This window comes from Natator depressus, chromosome 2 (genome assembly GCF_965152275.1).
Source record: "Natator depressus isolate rNatDep1 chromosome 2, rNatDep2.hap1, whole genome shotgun sequence".
In the NCBI taxonomy this organism is placed as follows: domain Eukaryota; kingdom Metazoa; phylum Chordata; order Testudines; family Cheloniidae; genus Natator; species Natator depressus.
In genome coordinates this window covers 214,545,551-214,571,826 of record NC_134235.1, presented here as the reverse complement: position 1 = coordinate 214,571,826, position 26,276 = coordinate 214,545,551, and the positions used below count along the sequence as shown (strand labels likewise).

The following is a 26,276-nucleotide window of genomic DNA, read 5'->3' as shown; positions in this document are numbered from 1 at the left end:
AACATTTCATCGCGAATGTGTTTTTTTTTTGCCTTCTGATCTTCGCTAGCCTCTGGGAAGGAGAAGATCCTGTGATCCTTGAAACACATGCAGCTGGTGGAGAAAAAAAAAAAGGGACAATGGTATTTAAAAAGACGCATTTTAGAGAACAATGGCTACACTCTTTCACGGTAAACCTTGCTGTTAACATTACATACATAGCACATGTGCTTTCGTTCCAAGATCTCATTTTGCCTCCCCCCAGCACATGGCTAGCTCCTCCACCCTCCCCGTGGCTAACAGCGGGGAACATTTCTGTTCAGCCATAGGCAAACAGCCCAGCAGGAACTGGCACCTCTGAATGTCCCCTTAAGAAAAGCACCCTATTTCAAGCAGGTGACCATGAATGATATCACTCTCCTGAGGGTAACACAGAGAGATAAAGAACGGATGTTGTTTGAATGCCAGCAAACATACACTGCAATGCTTTGTTCTACAATGATTCCCGAGTACGTGCTACTGGACTGGTGTGGTAAAGTGTCCTACCATGGTGGATAGAATAAGGCTGCCCTCCCCAGAAACCTTTTGCAAAGGCTTTGGGAGTACATCCAAGAGACCCGCGAATGCCAGGGCAAATTAATCCTTTCACATGCTTGCTTTTAAACCATGCATAGTATTTTAAAAGGTACACTCACCAGAGGTCCCTTCTCCACCTGGTGGGTCCGGGAGGCAGCCTTGGGTGGGTTCGGGGGGTACTGGCTCCAGGTCCAGGGTGAGAAACTGTTCCTGGCTGTCGGGAAAACCGGTTTCTCCGCTTGCTTGCTGTGAGCTATCTAGAACCTCATCATCATCATCTTCCTCGTCCCCAAAACCTGCTTCCGTGTTGCCTCCATCTCCATTGAAGGAGTCAAACAACATGGCTGGGGTAGTGGTGGATGAACCCCCTAAAATGGCATGAAGCTCATCATAGAAGCGGCATGTTTTGGGCTCTGACCTGGAGCGGCCATTCTCCTCTCTGGTTTTCTGGTAGGCCTGCCTCAGCTCCTTAAGTTTCACGTGGCACTGCTTCGGGTCCCTGTTATGGCCTCTGTCCTTCGTGCACCTGGGAGATTTTGACAAATGTTTTGGCATTTCGAAAACTGGAACGTAGTTCTGATAGCACGGATTCCTCTCCCCGTACAGTGATCAGATCCCGTACCTCCCGTTCGGTCCATGCTGGAGCTCTTTTACGATTCTGGGACTCCATCATGGTCACCTCTGCTGATGAGCTCTGCATGGTCACCTGCAGCTTGCCACGCTGGCCAAACAGGAAATTGAAATTCAAAAGTTTGCGGGCCTTTTCCTGTCTACCTGGCCAGTGCATCTGAGTTGAGAGTGCTGTCCAGAGCGGTCACAATGGAGCACTCTGGGATAGCTCACAGGTTACCAATACCGTCTAATTGTGTCCACAGTACCCCAAATTCGACCCAGCAAGGCCGATTTCAGCGCTAATCCCCTTGTCGAGGGTGGAATAAGGAAATCAATTTTAAGAGCCCTTTAAGTCGGAAAAAAGAGCTTCGTCATGTGGACAGGTGCAGGGTTAAATCAATTTAACGCTGCTAAATTTGACCTCAACTCCTAGTGTAGACCAGGGCTTAGACACTGAGAGAATACTTCCCCAGCATTGCTTTGTAAGAATCAGCTCTCCTATGTGATCTGGACTCTCCTCCCTACTGCTGGAGATCTTGGCAAGTAGACAAGCCAGCTTTCTGTGACACGTGTAGGTGAGCTGAGCACACACCGCATTTCCTGTCCTTGTTTCTCCCCCTTGTCTCCTTCATAGACATATTTGGCCCAGGAGCAAGATTGGCAACAGGAGAATGCCTTAGTAAAACATCTTTTCCAAAGCTCCAAGGAATAAGTTTGCTGATTCTCTTTAACGGAACTGAAGTCCCAACTGAAATAAGGTAGTTAAAGTTAAAATAAGAGCAGGGGTGACTGAAAAAGCTTCATGATGGAAGTCTGTAGCCTGCTGTTCACACTCCTTAGGCAGAGTAATCTGGGAAAGGCTTAGAAGGCAAAATCTTATGCCCTAGCCAAGGCAACAGGTATGAGGAGAGAGCCTCAGCTGGTGTAACTTGTCAGTTATTTCAGTGGAGCCACGACAGTTTTTACCATCTGAGGATCTGCCATGTGGTCTGCCACCAACATAGAGGAGAAAACCTGTGGCTAAAATTGTTGCCCATGAAGATGATAGAGAAGAACACTGAATTAGGGGGCACCGTTAATTTCACAGAAGCCCAAAAGGTAGAAATGCAAAAGTACTATTTAGATTCCCCAGTGCCTTTCCCTGAGAATGCAGGATTGCACCTTACAGTAGCTACTCTTCTTATGCTAGTTACCCTACTGAAGATGCAAAGACTGGATAGGCTGAATGTTGCATATAAGAAATAATTTTAAAAAAAAACTGTACAAGAACTACTGATTGCTTCATAAGTGTGAATGGAAATAATTTAGATTGCTTCATAAGTGTGAATGGAAATAATTTAGAGCAAAAAGACAATTTTGGGTGAGCAAAGGTTTTATTCCTAGAGTTGTTTTTAGGTATGTACAAATTAACAGCTAGGGAAATTTCTAGTCAGATTAAGTTATTGTGGTGGTAAATTTAACGAGGGTAGAGATAGTTTCACTAGGTATTCTTTTAATTAAAAAAGCTCATTGACCACCTTTGCTCATCTAACGTAATATTTTAATCATGTATATAGAAGTAATAAAGATTTAAAACTTTCTTTTTAAATTTTGGAGATTATTTTTGTTGAAATACTTATGTCTAATGACAGCTTTTATTACTTTTTAGTGGTATAAAGCATTTAAGGTCTATACTCAGAATGGCAATTTTACTAACCAACAGTAACGTTGGGGGGGAAAAAGGTGATCGCAACTTTTAAAAATCACTTTGTCTCCATAAATCTGTTACTTTGTTTACTTTATCTGTGGGGAAAAAATGGATGCATCTATTGCACAGTACATGCAACATAAAATAAAATACAGAAATGCCTATAGTGTGAGGGAGGATTTTTCTCCCAGTTATTCTAACTCCAGAAACACAAAATCTAGGAAGGTATTTTAAATTCCTTCCTTTAAATGCCACATCTGTTGCCACTATTTCCCCCCCTCCCAGAACATTAAAATTAAATAATACAGATACAGGGTTAATACCGTGGGCCAGATTCTAGTCTAAATTACATGAGTAACATCAGAATCTGACATCTATAAATTATTCTGTAAAATTATATAAGAATAAAATGACATCGTGTTTTAAAAATCTGGCTTTCCTTTTTATAATATTTAAATCTACTCCACACTACCATTTAAAAAGGAGGCTATATGTAGTTTAACATTAAGCAATATTAATTTAACGGAAGGTAAGATCGAACAAGGGTGAACTATATTTTGACATTATGGAAGAGAGAAAAAGCAAAACAAGTAACAATAGAAAGATCCACAGTACCACTTAGCCAGCAAGTTAAATATTAAACCTTTGCGGGAAAAAGTCTATCTAAAAAGTTAGTGGGGCAACCAAAACTGTCTCAAATCTTTGGGCGAGAACAACAATTTATGCTGATACATTAGTAGCTCATAATGGCAGCTGAAAGGAAGGAAAGTATGGCACAAACCAAAAGCATCACATATTGTGCAACTTGCTTGAGGGAAAGGACCAGTGGGATTATTCTTGTTAAAATGATCATGCAATAGCTAGTCCAGCAGAAATAATAACTGGGTGGGTAATAGTCTCTTACGAGGATCCTAGTACATGACCTTATGCCTACTTTATACGCCTTTTACAATTCTTTAGTTCTAATAAGACACCTGTCTCTTTAAATAAAATATTTTCCATACCACTTCTGAAGACCTTTTTGCTTGGACTATCTAGCCTAAGATTCTTTGAATGCTGTATTTCATCTTTTTTGGAATTCTTTTCCAGTGGATTTAGATGAATGCCCAGAACTGACCTTTACAAACTGCTATATAAACATTTGAGTTTGAATGGATGCACTGAATGTGTAATGATGATTTCTACAAATAGTTGCATGTGAGATGTTAATTACTGAGGTTCATATATTTGTTGCTTACTTATAAGCAGTTTCTTTTATGTCTTAATACTGAGGTGTATGTGTCAACTGACTTAACAGTACATCCTTGCAAGTAAGATCTTTGATCTCAAGAGTTTATTTTATCTTTGCAACAAAGATAAAACTGAATTGAACTGGCTGGCTGAACTAAGCCCTCTCTTTTCTCTGCGCTACATATATGTCTGTTTTTGAAGTATGCATTTATATGCATGTGCAGACAGTAAACTGAATGTTTCAATACATTGCTGGAAGATGAGACCAGTAAATTGTGCAGAAAGTTTGTCGCTTACATGGTGAATTCAGTATATAAATGTAAAATAGCAGCTAGCAGTTGAACCAAAAACCTCACATTTGCTGTTTGTTTTCTTTAGACACCTAGCTGTTGGGCAGAAGAGGGATCAGAAAAGAGATCACATCAGCGTTCAGCATCATGGGGGAGTGCTGATCAACTAAAAGAGGTAAATAGTTTTACATGAAGAGGGTACTTGACAGGCCAAAATTTTAATGTATTTTTTAAAAAAGTTTCTCGCTACTATTTTGGAGCCTGGAAAGTCTCTGTGAGCACTAGGTTCGGCCCCTAGTTCAAGACAGAATGGTTATAGGGCTGCTTTATTTTGTGCCAGCTGAATCATCTCTCTCCAGCTCAACCTTTTGGCTCTGTAGGAGGAAGAGGAGTGGATGGTGTAGAGACGGATTTGCCACTTGGGAATTTTCCCTATTCAGTGAAAGTCGCAAGAGCGTAGTCTCCCAGAGAGTAGTTATCAATGGTTCACAGTCATGCTGGAAGGGCATAATGAGTGGGGTCCTGCAGGGATCAGTTCTGGGTCTGGTTCTGTTCAATATCTTCATGAATGATTTAGATAATGGCATAGAGAGTACACTTATGAAGTTTGCGAACAATACCAAGCTGGAAGGGGTTGCAAGTGCTTTGGAGGATAGTATTAAAATTAAAAATGATCTGGACAAACTGCAGAAATGGTCTGAAATAAATAGGATGAAATTCAGTAACGACAAATGCAAAGTACTCCAATTAGGAAGAAACAATCAGTTGCACCCATACGAAATGGGAAATGACTGCCTAAGAAGGGATCTGGGGGTCATAGTGAGCCATAAGCTAAATATGAGTCAACAGTGTAACATTGTTGCAAAAAAAGTGAACATCATTCTGGGATATATTAGCAGGAGTGTTGTAAGCAAGACATGAGAAGTAATTCTTCGGCTCTACTCTGTGCTGATTAGGCTTCAGCTGGAGTATTATGTGCAGTTCTGGACGCCACATTTCAGTAAAGATGTGGACAAATTGGAGAAAGTCTAGAGAAGAGCAACAAAAATAATTAAAGATCTAGAAAACATCACCTATGAAGGAAGACTGAAAAAACTGGGTTTGTTTAGTCTGGAAAAGAGAAGACTGAGAGGGGACATAACTGTTTTTTAAAGTATATAAAAGGTTGTTACAAGGAGAAGGGAGAAATATTGTTGTTCTTACCTCTGAGGACAGGAGAAGAAGCAATGGGCTTAAATTGCAGCAAGGGAGGTCTCATACTGGGCCTCTGATACTAAGAGTTTGTTTCAGGGCCTCATCTTACTACAGCATCCGTTGGTCCACACCTGTGCCATGGCACTCCTCATGCTTAGTATCGAGGGAATAAGGAGAGGTGTGGACTGACAGCCTCTCCAGTTCCTTCTTACTGCTGGAGTGAGAATCCTCTATGTCCAAAGCTTTCTTGTCTTCCTGTCTATAAGTACTTGTGTACATAGTATTAGAGTTTACTGTTTTTATTACTTTAGGAGTTTTATAGTTAATGTACGGTAGTTTTCCTCACCTCATGGATCCTTCCCATTTTTCCTACCTTGGGAGAAGAACTATGTGCAGAATTAGAACCTGGATTTGTGCAGGAAATGGCCTACCTTGATTATCATACACATTGTGAAGAGAGTGGTCACTTTGAATGGGCTATTACCAGCAGGAGAGTGAGTTTGTGTGGGGGGGGGGGGGGCGGAGGGTGAGAAAACCTGGATTTGTGCTGGAAATGGCCCAACTTGATGATCACTTTAGATAAGCTATTATCAGCAGGAGAGTGGGGTGGGAGGAGGTATTGTTTCATGGTCTCTGTGTATATAATGTCTTCTGCAGTTTCCACAGTATGCATCCGATGAAGTGAGTTGTAGCTCATGAAAGCTCATGCTCAAATAAATTGGTTAGTCTCTAAGGTGCCACAAGTACTCCTTTTCTTTTTGCGAATACAGACTAACACGGCTGCTACTCTGAAACCAGTTTAAGAACTGTGTCTCCTGCCTTTGCTCTTTTTCAGTCAGCAGTGACCGTCAGCAATGCCTTAACTGCCATGGGGAGATTCACATCTCTTCCAAGTATAGCATTTGCTGCCCCTTTCCTCTCTTAACTTGAGAGAAACAATAGCTTCAATTGAGGGAGTACCTCTTGCAGAAGGCCATGAGACCCCAGTCAGATCCAGGCCAGGGGACCCCCCAGTACAGCAGCTGCAGTCTGCAAGCGGCGCTCTTCCGACCACAAACTCTGGAGCAGAGGCCAAAGCTGTTAAGTCCAAGGAATGGTTGCCTTCATGAGAGTAAGAGGCAATCTCATAGGAACCAGAGCAGATTCCCTTTGAGGTTTGCTCCTAAAAGAAAGGATCCCTGCCTGACTCTGTCCCGGTTGTGTGAGTCCTTGTGTATAAGTCCTAAAGACTTGGGTCTGCCTAAACCTCCCACCCACAGGGGCAAGGAGTGAAATAGAGAGGATCTGTCGATATTGGCTCCAGCTCATGAGCCGAAGGATCAGCACCCACTGGCATCAACAGAGAGCTCCAAGTTAGACTCCTCTTCAACAGTACTTGACTCACTTTTGTAAGGATCTGTTGACCACCATGTCCATGGATGCACTGGATCAGTTCTGACTACTTGGGCACCCTGCACTCTGGGACAAACTGAAAGTTATAACTTTCTGGAGGGTTTTTGCACCTTTCCTTACCTTCAGTCCCCTCTTTTTTTTCCGGATCTCATCCTCCTAAGGGACACCTTGATACCAGGACAGAAACCCAGAGAAGGAGCTACTCCCCTACTCTGTCCCTAAGTTGGCACCTTCATCTGCTGGTACCGATGACACCCCTGATGGAGCCAGAATCTCCCTCCTCGTTGGCTGAACCCAACATCTCAGACAAGCCATCACCTCCACATACAGAGGCTAGCGGTTGGCCTGAACAGAGTCTCTAGGATGTCTCAGACCCATCCTCCAACAAGACACAATTATCTGGGAAACCGATGGTACCCAATTCCTTGGGGTCCCCCCTTATATAGCTGGTCCAGCATACTGCCCCTGTTGCGGTCCATGGGATCCTTACTTCCCTACGGACAGATCCCAGGCCACGAACAGCCTGATAAGATAAGTCACCCGCAGGTCTCTGGCTATATCGCCCTTTGCTGTCAGTTAGCTCATCTGCCTCCCCTGCACAGGATATGGACCCATGCCATGAGAGCACAGGGAATCTCAGTAGTTTCCTTTTCAAGAAGTGCCTATACTGGACATTTGTAGGGCAGCAACCTCCATGTCTTCTGTGAGTGCTGATCCCTATGTGTATTCCATGCATAGGTGACTGGTAAGCAGCATTCACAGGTGCAGGAGGGTGTTTAAGATGCAGGTGCTGTAGATGTCTGTAATTCTGCATCTGCAGAAGAGGCTTGGACTAAAGTATAATGCTTTGTGAAGGTATAGATGGAACTCTAGGTTACTTACCTGTAACTGGAGGTTCTTTGAGATATGTGGTCCCTATTTGTATTCCACTACCTGTCCTCCTTCTCCTCTGCTTCGGATCATTTCTGGATTCAGAGTAGAGAAGGAACTGGAGATGTGGTCGGTCTGCACTACCCCTAACAACCTTGGTACTAAGTATGAGGAGCAACATGGTACAGGCATGGACCAATGGATGTTACTTGCCAGTTCTCTCATCTCAGGTGCATGGAGCAAATGCGTACCCACATGTAGAATACAGAAAGGGACCATGCATCTTGTAGCACCTTCAGTTACAGGTAACTAACCTCTATCAATAGCAGGTTGTATTCCTCTTATGTGGACGAATCACTTAGGAGGAGGTGAGACATACCTGTTAACAATGGGTTTCACAGATATTTGCTGACAACAGAGGAATGGTGAGATTAATTAATCTTGGGTTCCATTCCAGTTTCTGAAAGGGAGTGTGTTCTCCTGGTTACAGATGCTTCTGACCTTGTTTCCCTCCAAGCTTGATCCCTTCTTCCCCTGTACCCACCACCCTGTATCTGTCCTCTTTTCTTTTTGCCCCACCCCCAGCTCCCTATCCAGTCTCCTTGCTCAGCTAGTCCTAGTTTCCTTGTCTGGGCTCCCTAAGCTCCTCAAACCAGTTCTGCTACTTTCCCCCCATCCCTAGTTTTCTCCGGGCATAGTCAGTCTGTCAGTTTCCAGTTCCTCATCCAGTCTGTCTGACTCCTAGTTTGCTCCCCCATTTTTTCCTCTCCTTGGCTTGAAGTTTCAGGGCCTTTGCCCAGCCAGTCCCATTCTCTGCCAAGATTTGGCTCTTGTCCCCCTCTGAATATGAGCCATGCACCTCCTTCTTCCATCCTTCTTGGGGGCCAGCAGCGGGGGCACAGAGCACAGAAGGGAGTCTCCTTTCTCTAAGTTCCTGTGCTCAGTGTTGCAGGAAATGTCTACTCCGCAATTAGACACCTGTGGCTGGCCCAGGCCAGCTGACGGGGGCTCAGAGTGCTTGGGCTGCAGGGCTGTTTAACTGCTATGTAGACTTCCGGGCTTAAGCTGCAGCCTGAGTTCTGGGACACTCCTACCTTGCAGGGTCCTCGAGCCTGCATTCCAGGCCAAGCCCAGAAATATACACTGCAATGAAACAGCTCCACAGCCTGAGCCCTAGTCAGTTAGCATGGGCCAACCACGGGTTTTTAATTGCAGTAGATATACTCTCTGTGGCTTTTAGCTGCTGGGAGCAGCAGTTACAGGGAAAATCCTTCTCAGCCCCTACAGCACTAAGCTGGAGCATGCCCAGTACAGACAGAATCTTCAGAGAACTTGACTGTCAAATTCTGACAAGTCTCTACTGAGCATGAATAAACTGAGATTTTTTTTTTCTAAAATTCATAACTTGACTGAATTTGGGTAGTTGGACAAAAGGCATGTTTGGTTGGGCAAGAAACACATCTCTGACAGAGTTTCCTGCACCCCTTACTAAATTTCAAGTTCCTACTCCAAAGCACAGAGGCGTGTAAGAGCTTCTCAGTGAAACAGTTATAAGAATTTTTTTTAACATGGGCAAAATGAATTTTTCCCTAATTTCATTCTTTGAGACAGCTGTATCATTTTTGCTGCAACTTGGCTTAAAATAAAATAAGCCATTCGGGGGGAATGGGGAGGAGGGAATATCAACTGAAATGGTTAGTTTGACAAAGTTATAAGTTCCCGAAAACAAGGACTGCAGCAATGGAGATAAGTGTGAACCCTGCTAGGCAACTGTATTTCTATTATGAGTAACATATGTAAAACTACCTTGTCTTTGGGTTTTTGAACTGCGTTCCCAACATGCTTGACCTCTTTGGCAGTCAACAAACAGTTGACATTTTCCATGCTTTGAATGGACAGGGTTTTCTTTTTTCCATTGCTTTTCATTCCAACAATGATTCTGCTAATGCATAGCACTTTTAGTTGGCAGGCATAGTGAACTAAGCAAATATTTGTAAGCATATTTTATAATTAGTTTTGTAGAGTATACAGTATATGCTGTCCTATTTTTAAATTTCATTAGTATAGTTAAAATAAAATATAGTTGCTGAAAAGAACTAACCAGGAAAAAATAATCATGATTGAATACTTGAATGGTACACTGAAAGCTTTTAAAATAATAGAATATGTACGCTCAAGGTTCCAAATAAATTGTCTCCTGAAAACGACAACTGATAACTAAATCAGATGGTTGAAAATCACTCTGCTCTTGAGTCGCCTGTTGTGGTCATCTGCCTGAGTTCCCAGAACTGTGAACCACTGTTACCGCTTCAGCAACTGAGAAATTTGCAGCTGCAAAGCTATGTGTTAGCTCGCTGAGACACTAGCTTGTCTGTCATGCTGGCAAAATCCTCAGCATTCTGCCAGTCCAAATCTTGCCCAGCAGGTAACGATCAGTAAACTCCAGTTCCTGAGTTCCTCAGAGATACCTTTCTGCAGTGCTCAGTCCCTCTTTTGTAGCACCCATGAAACCTTATTGAATTTGATGCTCCTTCTAGGGGATAGTACACAGCAGTTTATTAATTTAACGGTGGTTGACAAACCCTCTACTTCAATCAAAGTACTGAGGTGATGTATGGTAAAAGTAAAACGAGCTTATTAACAAAAGGATATAAGTTTAAGTGATACCAAGTATAAGGAATAAGGATAGAAATGATTGTTGTTTTAGAAGCATATTTTTACTTTTGCTTGTTTGCAAACTGGATCTTTTATTCAGAGATGTTTGTCTGACCTCCACCATTCTTCCAGCATGGCTGGTCCGTTCTTTAGCCAGGACCCCAACACATGGTTTCTTTGACTCTTCAGGTGAAGGATGGTTTAGGGGTTCATTCTCCTTCTTTGTATAGTCCAATAAACCTTTCAAATGTGTTCTTCTGATAAAGTTCCGTTCTCCTGCTTGGTGTAGACAGCATGCTGGCTTCTCTCCTATTTGTGGGTTTTGTTTTGTTTTTTTTAAAATGCAAATGATCTTCCTCCAGACTCTGATATCCATTGTCTTTTGGCCACACCTGGCTTTATTTACATTGGAGACGCACTCAAGCAGGCAGAACCACATTCTCCTGTCAACAAAAAAAAAAAAAAGCTGGTTTTCCTCCTTGGTCTGTTTATAGACTCCAAAACACAGTATCACCGAATAGCTCATAATTTTACATATAGCATTAATACATACACTTCACATGACTTTAATCACCAGTGTGTCACCAGTTCACATATACCTTACATGATACCTTTTAGACACAGATTATGACAAGAGTGAGTTGGGGTACATTGTGCTGGTCAGGGCAGCTGAAACTTACTACTAGATACCAGGGAGCCCCTTGCCTTCTGACATTGGGGTGCTCTAGGGTCACGCTTACCATGACACCTGAGCTAAATTTCTGTTTTTTTTCCCCTGTATTCCCACTTGAGGAATATCACCATCCGCTGTGCAGTGCCGTAGGTGAAGCTTTCTGTTCCGTTTTGGGTATAGTGAGGCAGTCATTTATTGCACGACATCCCCAACCCTAAACTTGCATTTTGAATGCTTGAGGGCACTTTTTCTTTTCTCCTCCTGAAATATTGATCTTTTGGATTCAAAAAGGATCCTTTTCTTTTCAGCCAATTCTCTATACCTTGTGATTATAATAATGAATGCTGTTTAATCAGGAGTTAGTGATTGTTTTCAGTGTGGTTTTTTTTTTTCTTTTTTTTTTATTTGGGAATGTTTGGTTAAAAAAAATTGTGACTAGACCATGGGGGTTTCTGGTATGTTTGTTGAACATAATTTTTCTTCATTTTTTTTTAACACTGTACCAAATTGAGGAATCTTTGCCTAATTTAATTTCCTTAATTCATCTCAAGACCCTGACAAAAATGTTGTGACAGTGGGGTGAAGTCCTTGGTAGGGTATACTTGGTTTTAATTCATTTTCTGTGAAAATGAACAAATACACACTTCCTTTGAAGAGGACAAAATTTCTAAACTGGCCAAACAATACTGAAATTATGAAAAATATCCCATATGTTAATAGTGATAGTACTTTTGGCTTATATCAAAGCAATCAGTGAAATCTGATGATATTTAAACTCTCCAAATAGTGGTGGGCCCAAGATTTTTGTACTGGAACAATTATGAAAAAATAATGCAACCTGTAAGCTTCTCTGTAGCAAAAAATGACATCTTCCCTTTATTCAGTTTTTCTCCTCCCTCAATTATCTTCTCTCCCTGTTATCTCTCATTGGAAACTTTCCCTGCAAGTCATGTACATACTAACTTGAACCACTAGCAGTCATAGTAATCATCACTATCTGATGTATCCTGTTGCTATGGAAATGCAAGATATGAGGTTTTTACATATGACTTTCCCTCCATTTTTTCTTTAATTTTAATTTTTATCTGTGAGAGTGAAACAAACTGAAACTCATTCAAGTCTCTGACATTGAATTTTTTAACTGCAGCTATTACCATCTCTGAAAATTATTTATTAGCAGCTTCTGTTGAAGTAATGCAAAGATCCATCAAGAAATAGCTGCCTAAATAAAAAAATCTGCATCCAAAGTTTCCAGCACCTTATTTTATTTTCAATTTATGGAGGGTTATGCCATGTAGAAAATGTAGGATTTAACAAGACTTAATTCAGGGGCCTAATTCTTATTTATTTGAAAGCTCATCCACACTGCTCAGTTAGGCACTGCTTTGAGTGCTGGTCCCTGTATATATTCCACTGTGGGTATGCATATGCCCGAGACTGGAGAGTTGTAGCTGGTAGTGTCTGTTGGTCCATGCCTGCACCCTTGCTGTGGCCCAGGGTATAGGGGCTGGTACAGACTGATGCCTTTCCAGTTCCTTCTTACTACTGCATGACCCGAGTGGGAATCTCTGGTGTCTGGAACTCTGAGCCTCTTCAACCTGTACCTTGGGGACCACCACAACCTATTTTCGACCCCTCACATTGGCCTTACTGGCTGCCCTGAGACCTGTATGCAGGGCATCCAGATTCCATGTGATCCAACGCAGAGTGTTACAACTCTTCTATTCCATGAGCCAACTGGAGCCTCCAGAATCTATGAAGGAGGAGAAAGATGAACCTGTTCTGCCAGTACCGAGTATTTCATCTTCTTGCCCAACCTGTTGGTTGCTACAACTTCAGTCAGGTCCAGCAGCTGTTTTGAAGAGTAGCAGAAGAGCTCGAAAACCTCTTAGAGAAGGTACAGGATTCACAACACAAGCTCCTAGACACATCCTGTAGCCTATCAGTATCTGACTGAATAGCACACCCAGACAATAAGCCCATGCTGGAACTGGCAAGAACTGCACATGCCAGCTACCTGTATCCCTACCCCCAAGAGGGCAGAAAAGTAGTACTTTTTCCTGACTACGGGAACAGAATTCTTGTTCTCCCACCCTGCCCTGAACTGCCGAGTAGTTTAAGCAGCAATAGAAAGGTCCAGACAATAGCATCCAAGGGTTGCCCTGTGGATAAGGAGGCTAAGCATTTAGATTTGATGGGAAGAAACATGTTTACTTCCAGCAGCCTCCGAGTTAAAATTTCCAACTATCAGGTCCTCCTGGAAAAATTATGATATTTGGAATTATTCTAAGATTTTGGACTTTAAAGACAAATTACCCTGAGACGATAGGGCTCAATTTCAAGCCCTTATTGATGAGGGCAGATAAGTGGCAGGAATCTCATCACAAGCTGCAGTTGATGCTGCCAATACTGCTTCAAGATCCATGGCAATTGGTATAGCAAGCGTGGCCAAACTGGCTCATGAGCTGCATGTTGCTCCTTTACAGTCAAAGTGCGGCTTATGGAACCCCCATTCTCTGCCTACCAGACTGGGAGTTCGGGGCTTCTGCCCTGTAGGGAGCGGGGCTTCTGCCCTGTAGGGGGGTGTCCGGGCAGAAGCCCCATGCCCTGGCAGGCACCACCCCATGGAACAGGTTGTGCATGTCTTATGGCTCTTGAACTTCTGAAGATAATAGTATTCAGCTTGGAAGGTCAGTAAGTTTGGCCACTCCTGTGCTTTAGTGATGCATTAGGAATCTTGGCTACACTCTTTCAGGTTCAGGTACAGAACACCATGCAAGACTAGCCCTTTGAGGTCAGACTTGTCAACCAGAAGATGTGTCCTTGCATTCACTAAAATATTCCAGAGCCACCCTCCACTCCCTGGGTATGTATACACCAGTCCTGAAGAGGAAGAACCATATACAATCTTACAAGCTAAGGACTTCACTACAGCCCTTTCGCTACCAGCACTTTTACAAGCCACCTCACAAACAGCAGAGGGTACAAAAATCAAGATACGTTGACCCATCCATCTCTGCTGCAGCTACCCAGCCTCACCCCCAAACCAAAAGATACTTTTGATGGGACACTCAAGGCGCAAACCAATGTTGAAGTCATTTCCGCCTGGCTCAGAGAAGTGGGAGCCCTAATGGCAGATTCTTCTTAAATAATATTTCATAAAGACAAGGGTCACTATGACTGGGTCCGAAGTTCACACCTAAAGTAGTTTTGAAATGTCATGTAAACTAGACTATCCACTTACCTGTCTTCTTCTCAAAGCTGCATGCCTCAGAGAGAGGAGACTTAATTCCTTTGGCATGAGATGAGATTTGCCACTTCTGCTGTTTGTTGGTAAACAGGTCAGAAAGTCACCTAGGCTGTTTGTTGCCATAGCAAAATGAGCCTGAGTGCAAAGTATTTCCTCCAAGAGGATTTCCAAGTGGATCTGTGGCTGTATTCTACTTTATCAGGTGGCACACCTTTCTTTCCCACAGGGGATACGGGCTCACTGTAAAAACAAAAAGCACGGGCAACCTCAAGCATCACTTCGAGGAGTACCTCTGCTTAATATTTGAAAGGCGCAGTAATGTGGAGTTTCATCCACACGTTCATGAAACATTATGCTTTGGTCCAAGCCTCATCTGCCTCTGCATCCTTTGGAACAGCATTTCTGCAAGAGCCATACCACTTGCCATCCTCACACTCTCCTCCTCTGGGTACCGCTTGCCAGACATCCACAGTGGAATATGCAAAGGAATCAGCACTCAAAGGAAAAATAAGGGGGAAGATACTTATCCTTCATAACTGGATTTTCTTTGAGATGTGTGGTCCCTCTCTGTATTCTGCTACTCTCCCTTCTTCCCATTTGCTTTAGAGCCTCTCTGATTTTCAGTAAGCAGAGGAACTGGAAAGGCATCAGTCTGCACTTCCCATTATACCCTCAGCACAGAGCACAAGGAGAGCAAGGCTGCAAATGCAGGCCAACAGACATTACTTGCTAGCATTCTCCTGTCTCACGCTCATGAAATGCATACATACCCCACTGTGGAATACAGATAAGAACCACACATCGAAGAACTATTTTTATGAAGGGTATGTGGCTTCCCTTTACTCCCACTTTAAGACCCCTTTTACACTGACAGAACAGTAAGAGCCCCATGTACTTTTTGTATACTATCTTGTGCCAAAGTAGAAGTGGTGAGTGGTGATCAAAGCCAATTTAAAGAATTGGCTTCAGAAATTCTTCTTTTATTATAATCCAATTTAGGGTCTCCTGATCCTTATCCCTCTACCATAGCATAATTTGTTTCATAATGCCTAATGATATATCTTCACGAGAGAGAGAGCTCTCCTTTTATTAGTACACCTCTACCCCGATATAACGCTGTCCTCGGGAACCAAAAAATCTTAGTGTTATAGGTGAAACCGTTTTATATCGAACTTGCTTTGATCCACGGGAGTGCGCAGCCCCACCCCCCCAGAGCACTGCTTTACTGCGTTATATCCGAATTCATGTTATATCGGGTCGCGTTATATCGGTGTAGAGGTGTATAAATCAACAGAATAGTAGTATGTTACTATGCTGTGGTGTCCAGCTAGATTTCAGAGGTGAGATTCAATAAGCAAAAAAAATGACATTGGTGAACATTCGAAAAAGGATCATCGTGACAAATATTGCAGTTAATTGTGAGGTAGCAGATAGCGTGATTCTAACTATTTTGTAAATGTAACAATATTAAAATATTGTGAGATAGGATCAACTTCTTAATAATTGAAGTCTGATGATCCCATAATAGTTATATTTGGCAGTGTGGATGGAAGGGATAACACTAGCCCCTTCTAATTGTAAAGATATTGATTGTGCAAAAAAGGAAACCCACAGCTTCTGTGGTAGCAACAAATTAATTTTGTAATTTCAGGAAATTAGGGAATCTAGGAAGAATAGATTGTCAATGTAATAACATATTTGGTCTGTTTCAAGCCATTTGGCCATCATAATTTGAATGCTTAACAGAAAAATGCAGCTGAGTTTGTCATAATATTATTTTCTGTGTCCTGAAAGAGCTGATACCTGTCTGGTACTGTTCATTTAATTGTTCATGTGGTTTTTTTCCTTTGATTTGAATTTTCTCTGACATATTTGAAAAACGTTGGACAGAAAACAAGTAATAAAGTAAAACAGTGTCAGTGGAAAGGTGGAATGACTATTAGCTTGAAAAGAAAAGTTTGAAAATTTCCTTAATGATTGGACACTTTCTGGGATTTGAAAGAGGCCCAGTATTTAGACATCTTGACACCACAGCAGATACAGCCTTGGGATGCACATTTCAGATCATAAATAAAAATAACTTACTGTTCTTCTTCTAAGAGTGTCCCTGTGGGTGCTCCACTTTAGGTGTCTTGGCGCCTTGCACTTGTAATCGGAGACTTGTAGTAGCAGTGCCTGGTTGGGCCGCCCATGCGCTGTAGCCATCTTGTGTCGCTCTGAGCGGTTACATTGTGGCGCGCAGCCAACCATCCCCCAGTTCCTTCTCTACTGCCTTTGGCTTGAGTCAGAGCGACAGCAGCACTCTCTCTTACCTCAGATAAGCTTGATAGTTCATAGGTGTTCCTGATAGTGTTAGCTTAGTTGTAGTTAGCTACCCTATTCCCTTGTCCTTTACATTTTATATTTTACTTTTATTTTTTCTTCTTTAAAAAAATATATATATATCTTTCTCTTTCCCCACACACTGATTCTGGAACCACTCGGAGACCATCTGTCACTATACTACCCAGTCTGGAACACCATCACAACAGACAAATGGGTTCTAGAGATTATCCAGAAGGGCTACTACATCCTCTTTATTTCCTGTTGTAACAGGTGCTCATTGGAGTAGTCCCTAAAGAGGGGGAGTGAGTAGGTGGGATAGAAATAAACCACCTTGTACAGTTAAGTGCCGTGGAACCCATCCCATCTCAACACAGGGGGAGAGGTTTTTATTTCCATTACTTTCTTATTCAGAAAAAGAACTGCAGATGGAGACCCATCCTGGATTTACAAAAACTCAACAAATTAGTGACAACACAACATTTCAAAATGGTGACTCTATCCACAATAATTCCAGCATTAGAGAAGGGGGATTGGCTCTCGGCCCACGGACTTCCAGGACGCTTATTTTCATATTACCATTCACCCGTCACACAGAAGATTCCTGAGATTCACCCTAAGGCATCAGCATATCCAATACAGAGTACTACCCTTCGGCCTGTGCACTGCCCCAAGAGTTTTTTTCCAAGGTTCTCACTGTGGTTGCAGCTCACCTCTACAGACAAGGAGTGATGATATTTCCATACATAGACGACTGCCTGATAAGGGCATCAATGCAGCAAGGAGCAATAAACGCCATGCAGTCCACAATAACCCTGTTCACAGACCTTGGGTTGCAAATAAATGCACCGAAGTGCCCACTGGTTCCTGTTCAACTGCTGGAATTCATAGGACTGTCTCACAGCAACAGCAATGTTACCCCAACAATGCTTCCTCACTCTAGTCAACCTAATTTCAGTGGTGATGGACAGCCCACAAGCATCTGCCAGAACATGTTTACAACTCTTGGGACACGTGTTGGAGACAACGTTTGTTATAAAAGATGACAGACTCCACATGAGATTCTTACAGGCCTGGCTTCGAACAGTTTATATCTCTCTCTCTCTCAACAGACGCCTCACAATGCTATGCAGGGTAAAACTCACTAACATGGTGGACACAACCACAGAACGTCTGCTCAGGCATCCCTTTCCAACAAAAAGTTCCAGTCATGACAGATGCCTCCCTTGTTGGTTGGGCACATCTATGCAACAATACGGTCCAAGGCCGCTAGTCCCCAGCAGAGTCCGACCTGCAAATAAACTTATTGGAACTAAGGGCAGTCCGAAATGCACATGAGCACTTTCTCCCTTTAATCAAGAACAATGCCATCGACATCCTTACGGACAATATAGTGTGCATGTTCCATATAAATCGCCAAGGGGGAGCACGATCGTACTCCCTATGTACAGAGTCAATACACCTCTGGAATTGGTGCATCACCAACCACATAGAGATATCGACTTTCTATCTGCCGGGATGTCAGAATACAACAGCAGATCAGCTAAGCAGGGATTTTTCCACAAATCCACGAGTGGGAGATGGATCCCAGAATTCTCAAAGCCATATTCAAACTATGGGGGTTCCCCACCATGGGAGTTCTGACCTGTTGCAAAAGAGATCTAAGTGTCCACAATATTGCTCCCAGGCCAGATTGGGAAATCACTCCCTAGGCGATGCTCTCCTCATAAAATGGGAGGCGCCACTGATGCATGCATTTCCTCTTACTCCATTCCTGAGCCGAGGCATTCACAAGATCAGGCAGGACAAATCCAGGGTCATTCTCATTGCACCCACATGGCCCAGACAAAATGTTGTTCCCATACCTGTGACAGATGGCAGTGAAACCATCTCAAACCCTTCCCTTAGTGCCTTGCCTTCTGTCACAGAATGCAAGTCCATCACCCCAACCTCACAGAACTCCACCTCAAGGCCTGGTTACCCCATGACTGATGGGGATCAAGAAGGACTGTTCTGAGGAAGTGAAAGACATACTATGGAACAGTCGGAGAATAAGCACAAGAAAGACATATGGATAAGGATCTGGTTAAGGGGAGACTACAGTGGGTCATACTGGAAGGTGAACTGTCAGGCTGGAGGGAGATTACTAGAGGAGTTTCTCGGGGATTGATCTTGGAACCAGTCTTATTTATTTAACATTTTTATTACTAACCATGGCACAAAAAGCGTGTGTTAATAAATTTGCGGATGACACAAAGTTGGAAGGTATTGACAGTACAGAGGAGGACTGGAATATTCTACAAGATCTGGATGATCTTGTAAACTGGAGTCATAGAAATGGGACAAAATTTAGCAGTGCAAAGTTCAAGGTCATGCATTTTGGGGACTAACAGCAATAATTTTTGCTATAAGATGGGGATTTAACAGTTGGAAGCAACAGAGGAGGAGAAAGACCTGGGTGTAACAGTGTATTACAGGATGACTCTGAGTCATCAATGTGATGTGGCCGTGAAAAAGACTAATGTAGTCCTAGGTTGCATCATGTGAGGTATTTCCAGTAGAGACAGGGAAGTGTTAGAACCATTATACAAGGCACTTATGAGACCTCATCTGAAATACTGTGTGAAGTTCTGGTGTCTTGTTTAAGAAAGATGAATTCAAACTGGAACAGGTGCAGAGAAGGGCTATTAGGATGATCTGAGGAATGGAAAACCTACCTTATGAGAGGAGACTCAAAGGGCTTGGCTTGTTTAGCCTAACCAAAAGTAGGCTGAGGAGAGATACAGTTGCTCTCTATAAATATATCAGAGGGATAAATACCAGGGAGGGAGCGGAGTTATTTAAATTAAGCGCCAGTGTGTACGTAAGAACAAATGGCTATAAACTGGCCATCAACAAGTTTAGGTTTCAAAATAGGCTAAGGTTTCTAACCATCAGAAGAGTGAAGTTCTGGAACAGCCTTTCTAAGGGAGCAGTGGGGGCAAAAAACCTAACTGGCTTCAAGACTGAGCTTGATAAGTTTATGGAAGAGATGGTATGATGGGGCTGCCTACAATGCATGTGGCCCATCAGCAACTACCAGTAGCAAAAATCCCCAATGACTGGAGAAGACACACTAGATGGGGAGGGCTCTGAGTTACTACAAAGAATTCTTTCCCAGGTATCTGCCTGTTGGGTCATGCTCATGGCCTAACTGATCAGCATATTTGGGGATGGGAAGGAATTTTCCCCAGAGTCAGATTGACAGAGACCCTAGGAGGTTTTTTTTCTTCCTCTGCAGCATGGGTCACTTACAGGTTTAAACTAGTGTAAATGGTGAATCCTCTGTAACTTAAATTCTTTAAACCATGATTTGAAGATTTCAGTAATTCAGCCAGAGGTTAGGGGACTATTACACAAGTGGGTAGGTATCAGAGGGGTAGCCATGTTAGTCTGTATCCACAAAAACAATGAGGAGTCCGGTGGCATCTCAAAGACTAACAGATTTATTTGGGCTAAGTGTTTGTGGGTAAAAAACCCACTTCTTCAGATGCCTTGAGTGAAAATTACAGATGCAGGCATAAATATACTGACACTTGAAGAGAAGGGAGTTACCTTACAAGTGGAGAACCGGTGTTGACAGGACCAATTCAATCAGGGTGGATGTGATCCACTCCAATAACTGAGGAGGAGGTGTCAATACCAAGAGAGGGAAACTTGCTTTTGTGTGAGCCAGCCACTCCCAGCCCCTATTCAATCCCAGATTAACGGAGTTAAATTTGCAAATGAATTGTAGCTCTGCAGTTTCTCTTTGAAGTCTGTTTTTGAAGACTTTCTTGTTGAAGTGTGGCTACTTTTAAATCTGTTATAGAATGTCCAGGGCGATTGAAGTGTTCTCCTACTGGCTTTTGTATGTTACCATTCCTGTTGTCTGCTTTGTGTCATTTATTCTTTTATGTAGAGACTGTCCGGTTTGGCCAGTGTACATGGCAGAGGGGCATTGCTGGCACATGATGGCATGTATCACATTAGTAGATGTGCAGGTGAATGAGCCACTGATGGTGTGGCTGATGTGGTTGGGTCTTCTGATGGTATCGCTAGAGTAGATATGGGGACAGAGTAGGCAATGGGGTTTGTTACAGGGATTGATTCCTGGGTTAGTGTTTCTGTGGTGTGGTGTGTAGTTGCTGGTGAGTATTTGCTTCAGGTTGGGGGACTGTCTGTAAGCGAAGACTGGCCTGCCTCCCAGTGAGAGTGCGGGATCGTTTTCCAGGTTAGGTTATAGATCGTTGATGATGTGCTGGAGAGGTTTTAGCTAGGGGCTGTATATGATGGCCAGTGTGTTCCGTTGTTTTCCTTGCTGGGCCAGTCCTATAGTAGGAGACCTCTGGGTACCCGTCTTGCTCTGTCAGTCTGTTTCCTCACTTTCCCAGGTGGGTATTCTAGTTTTAAGTGGGTAGGTGAGGTTCTGTGGCCTACAATGTGCAGGAGGTCAGACTAGATGATCATGATGGTCCTTTCTGACCTTAAAGTCTTAATGTAGTCTCTGTATGCTCCCTTTTTCCTGTGATTTGTGCAGTAATCTCTCTGTTTTGTGTAGCGTTAGTAAATGCTATAAATAGAATTTTCTTCAAAAAGTCATATTTAAGGGAATATCCTCCAAAACACCACCTTGTGGGATGTTACCCAAGAAGGAATCTGTATAGCGCAATAGGAACTGCTCTGCCTTACTTCAGCTATGCAGACAAGAGAGTGTGTGAATTTAGCATATTGAAACCATTTTCTCATCTCATGGACCCAGGGAGATTGAAAACCAAGAATGCAAAATGATATTTCCCTTACAATGGAAAATAAGTCTTACCACACAAACATGAAGTCTTTAAAGATTAGATGTGTTTAAAAGATCTGCTGTATTCAATCAGAAGTTATTGGGCTAGATGTAGGGATCCTTGGGTAAAATTCTGTAACGTGTGTTAGGCACCAGGTCAGAGTAAATGACCAATATTGGTCATGGTCCCTTTTCACCTTAAAATGTGTGAATCTTTGAATAGGCATCACTGTGTAGGTTTTTTTGTTTGGCAAAGTGCTGATGACTTAAAAAAAACAAAGAGAATTGGTCTGCCTGGGGCAGTCTTAAAACAACAGTTATATCTGTAGGCTAAAGGTGTGTTAGATAGCTTTTCTGAAGTGAAGCTATGCATGTTAGTTGTCAGATTTTGAAGACTTTTTGTCAGTAATGGTGGGAAATATCAATGATAAATATGGTTCTGTTTAGGACTAAGGAAATATATAAAGTCTGTAAATTTTTTTCTCTGATGCCAAACCAGTTGGGAAGCAACAAAATCTGACAAGAGGCCAGAGTCCGGAGGAATGATTGTTGTTTGCATCTATGATTAGAGAGGGCTTATTTTGCACCTGAGAAAATTCGGCATTTAAATTGAGTTTGCCTTCATATTCAGATTGTTGGTTAGGCGAGTATTTTTGGAAAAGAATGTAATGGATAGGCCAGATGATTAACGCCTGTGCTGCAAGAAGCCGCAGACGTGTTCCTTTATAAAATGCTCTAGAAAATATTTGATTCTTTCTTTTGTCCATGATACTGCTTGATACAAGTAAAGGTATAAACAGTTACCTGGGTCACATCTCATCTTACCTTGATTTTATGTCTTTCCAGCAGATTGCCAAATTGAGGCAGCAACTCCAACGCAGCAAACAGAGTAGTCGTCACAGTAAAGAAAAAGAACGTCAGTCACCGCTCCATGGCAACCACATAGCAATCAGTCAGACTCAGGTAAGCAGTTCACTGCTAGTATCAGCAACCTTTTTTTTTTTTTTTTAATAGAATTAAGTGAATAGCCTTCTGTTTCTTTCCACTTCTCCTTTGATTCACTTCCTGTGTTTAAAGTCATGTTGAAATGCTTAACACAAATTGACGTCATGGGCGCTACTTGGGATTTTATCCTAAAGTCACAATCAGATAATACAAAAGAGAACTGTGCCAAGAAAGCAACTTATGCCTTCTGTAAATGTTGAAAGATACCCTTTAAAAACTCTTCTCAAAAATACCCGTGCAGTCAGACATACCATCAGCAAAAGGCTTCAGTGGTTGAGCTGGGACTACTTGTTATCTCCTTATGTCTATGTCTACCCCTGCCAGTTAACATCCTGGGAACACTGGCTGTCTCTCACCTTCAAGGAATGCCACTGCCGCCAGTGCAGCAGCTGGGTTCTGGGAGGGCAAGCTGGTCTTACCTGCCTTTGTCTTTCGCTTCATTGGATCATTGTCACTGAGATGTTCGAGATCTCTGGGTCCAGTGGCAGGCTACTTCCACATACCTCCATAATTTGAGGATATTAAAAGATCCCCAGAAATTTACTCATCACCATGGCCAGCTGCAACATTAGCAAGGACATATCTTCACAGCAACAGAGAAGGTTAGGGGGTGACTTGATCACAGTTTGTAAATAGCTTTATGTAGAACAAAATTTTGATAATAGGGTTTTCAGTCTAGCAGATGAAGGTGTAACAAGATTGTGACTGGAAGGTGAAGCTACACAAATTCAGACTAGGAAATAAGGCAGAGGGTTTTTTTAACAGTATGGATAGTTAACCATTGGAACAGCTTACCAAGGGTTGTGATGGATTCTCCATCACTGGCAATTTTTAAATTTAGATTGGATGTTTTTCTACAAGTTGCACTCTAGTGAAAACAAGAATTAATTCAGGGACATTCTATAGCCTGTGTTATGCAGGTGGTCAGATTAGATGATCACAGTGGTTCTTCTGGCTTTATAGTTAGAGCCCTGTGCAAATCAGAATTTTTATTTTTAGAAAATTCACTACAGTATAAATGATAAAGTATTTGATTTCACGGAGATTGTAGGAAATAAATTTTACAACTAAATTTAGTCAATTTGAAGGATGGAATGACCTTTAGAAGTAATATTAGTGAGTTTAAAAGATGGAATGAAACTGACTAACATTATTTATAAAGTATCACTACTAGCTGCATTTGTTCTCACCACTACTAAGTGCCCCTTTCCAGTCCTCCTATCCTCTTGACCATTGCTCCATCTCTTCTCCCCTCCCTCCCTTTGCACTTCTATATTCCTTAGACAAGCATCTAAATTCCGCTCACCCCATAAAAAATAAGCACAGGCAGCTTCAGTTTTTCAATGTAAAAAATTCTTCTTTTTTCTTTGTGTTAATCCCATCAAATGGGGTCTGCTATACAAGTCGTCTCCCTCCCAAGTGGTATGCTCAGTGCCATATTCTCTATCACACCACATACTAACATGTCTTCCTTTATAACATCTCACCACTTCTTGGGCAACCTCTCTGTCTTTTTCCTTCTGTCTTGATCTTACCACATAGTAGTTAGGACAGCGCTTTACATGACCAAATCATCTGAGCCTGTACTCCCTCATTTTATTTTCATTCATAAATGTTACATTGAGCATGTACCAGTTGGTTATATTATTTGTTGAATAGTATGAATGTCACATTGCTCTAAAGTATCGGGGTAGTCGTGTGAGTCTGTATCCACAAAAACAACAAGCCATGCATCTGAAGAAGTGGGTTTTTTACCCACTAAAGCTTATGCCCAAATAAATCTGTTAGTCTTTAAGGTGCCACATTGCTCTAATGTACTCATTCTTTACATGGTCTTTCTTGCTTACACCAGTCATCCATCTCAACTTTTGCATTTTTGGGTAACAAATCATTTGTTCATGTTTCTTCTTTGTTGTCCAATACTCAGCACTATACATTATAGAACAGCAGTTTGTCCAGTTTTAGACTTTCTCTACTAATCTTATTGGTATCTTCCTATCACATACTAAACCACTTCTCTCTCTCCATTTGAGGTAGGCATTTATTAATCCAGCTCTAATTTTGTCCTTCATTTCCCCAGATTCTGGAACCCACATACTTGAAACTGTTATGCTCAAATAAATTTGTTAGTCTCTAAGGTGCCACAAGTCCTCCTTTTCTTTTTGCGTACACAGACTAACACGGCTGTGAAAACTATATACTCTGAAAACTATATACTCTGTTTTTCCTCTCCTTATTTTGAGCACGTCTCTCCAACCCATCTCTCTATTTATCAGGTTTTATCAGTGTACAAAATAACAATTAAAAAAAAGTTAATTGATAGTCAAGTTCTTGCTTGGACTAGAAATATATGTATTTTTTGTCGTCCCCTTCCTCCTTCCCACTGTTTGTGTTCTCACTTGTTATGGTATGTCCAGATTTCAATTGACAAGGTGGATGAGCTAACATCTTTTATTGGACCGACTGCTGTTGATGAATGAGACAAGCTTTTGAGCTTACACAACTTTTCTTCAGGTCTGGGTTCGGTGTAAACTCGAAAACGTGTCTCTTTCACAACAGAAATTGGTCCAATAAAAGATATTACTTCACCCTCCTTGTCTCTCTAATATCCTTGAACCAACATGCCTTCAACGTCGCTGCAAACAGATTTAGGCTGGAAGCTTTTTGGGAATAGGGACTATTTCTTTCTTGTCTGTAAAATGCCATACACAATTATGGTGTTGTATAAATAAAAGTTTCTCTTTCCTTGTTCCTTAATACTTGTGAAATGTACATGGAAACAAGAACTTGGTTCTTTAGTATATCTGTTCTTTAGGGTGTCTCAAGAAATCATAAGTGAGAGTTTAATATGTCATTTTCAAAGCAATCAATAGTGATGGCACAAACAGTCATTAATGTGAAGAACATAAAGCAAAAACAAATGAACTTCTAAACAGCATTTTCAATGCTCACGTTCTTAGTGTTGCCAAAATAAACTGGAGATTGGTGGGAAAACAAGCTAAAGAAATACAGAAATACAAGCATAATTCTGAATTATTTAAAAAAAAAACCCAAACAAAATCTCAAATGCAACTTTAATCTTACAATTATAAATTAATGTTTCTGTAGCCAAACTAAGTCTGCTGTCTTGTCTGCCTGAATTGCAAGTCGTCTTTGAGATATGTAGTAATAAAGAGCTACATGCTGAGAGCATAGAAAAGGATGCAGTAAAAGCATAAAACAGTACACAGTGCAATTTATTCTTACTGTAGAAGACTAAGTTTGTTCCTGTTCATTATATTATTTGCTGGATACTGTGAATGTCACATTGCTCAGTATTCACTAATCATGTAATGAAAGAACCTAATGTTATGGTAACATTAATTTCCAGCCTTTAATTCACCTGTTTAAATCAAGAAGTTAGTATGCCTTTCCTCAAAACCATACCTGTGTTTATTTGAATGCCTGATCTTGAAATGACTACGCAGATTCTCTTCTGATTTTCAGGCAAAAGCAATATCTGGAACAAACATGGAAAAGGGTGTAGTTCTGAAAATAAAAGTTTAGAATGAAAGTTTCATTTTACCTTTGCTATAAACCAGTCAAAAAAGAAAAAAAAAACTGCATAAAGAGAATGTTAACGTTGCACGGCTAGACACTCAAATGTCAGGAAATGCCAGAGTTAAACATGAACATGCATTTGGGCCAGTATACAAAATATACCAGCAGTGTCTATAGAGTAAGCATGTACAGGA

The 26,276-nt window shown here is 41.8% G+C and overlaps 1 protein-coding gene across 4 annotated transcripts in view; it reads left to right on the top strand.

Moving 5' to 3' along the window:
* The window catches only part of GLCCI1 (glucocorticoid induced 1), a 109,554-nt gene that overhangs the window by 50,269 nt on the left and 33,009 nt on the right, over positions 1-26,276 (top strand). For 2 of the 4 annotated variants that reach the window (XM_074945858.1, XM_074945860.1), the window contains exons 3-4: positions 4,463-4,549; positions 22,387-22,500. In XM_074945858.1, coding sequence (XP_074801959.1) covers positions 4,463-4,549; positions 22,387-22,500 — 201 coding nt within the window. Of the gene's footprint in view, positions 1-4,462; positions 4,550-22,383; positions 22,501-26,276 lie in introns of all 4 variants that reach the window. The other 2 variants (XM_074945856.1, XM_074945859.1) reach the window with 1 other exon arrangement.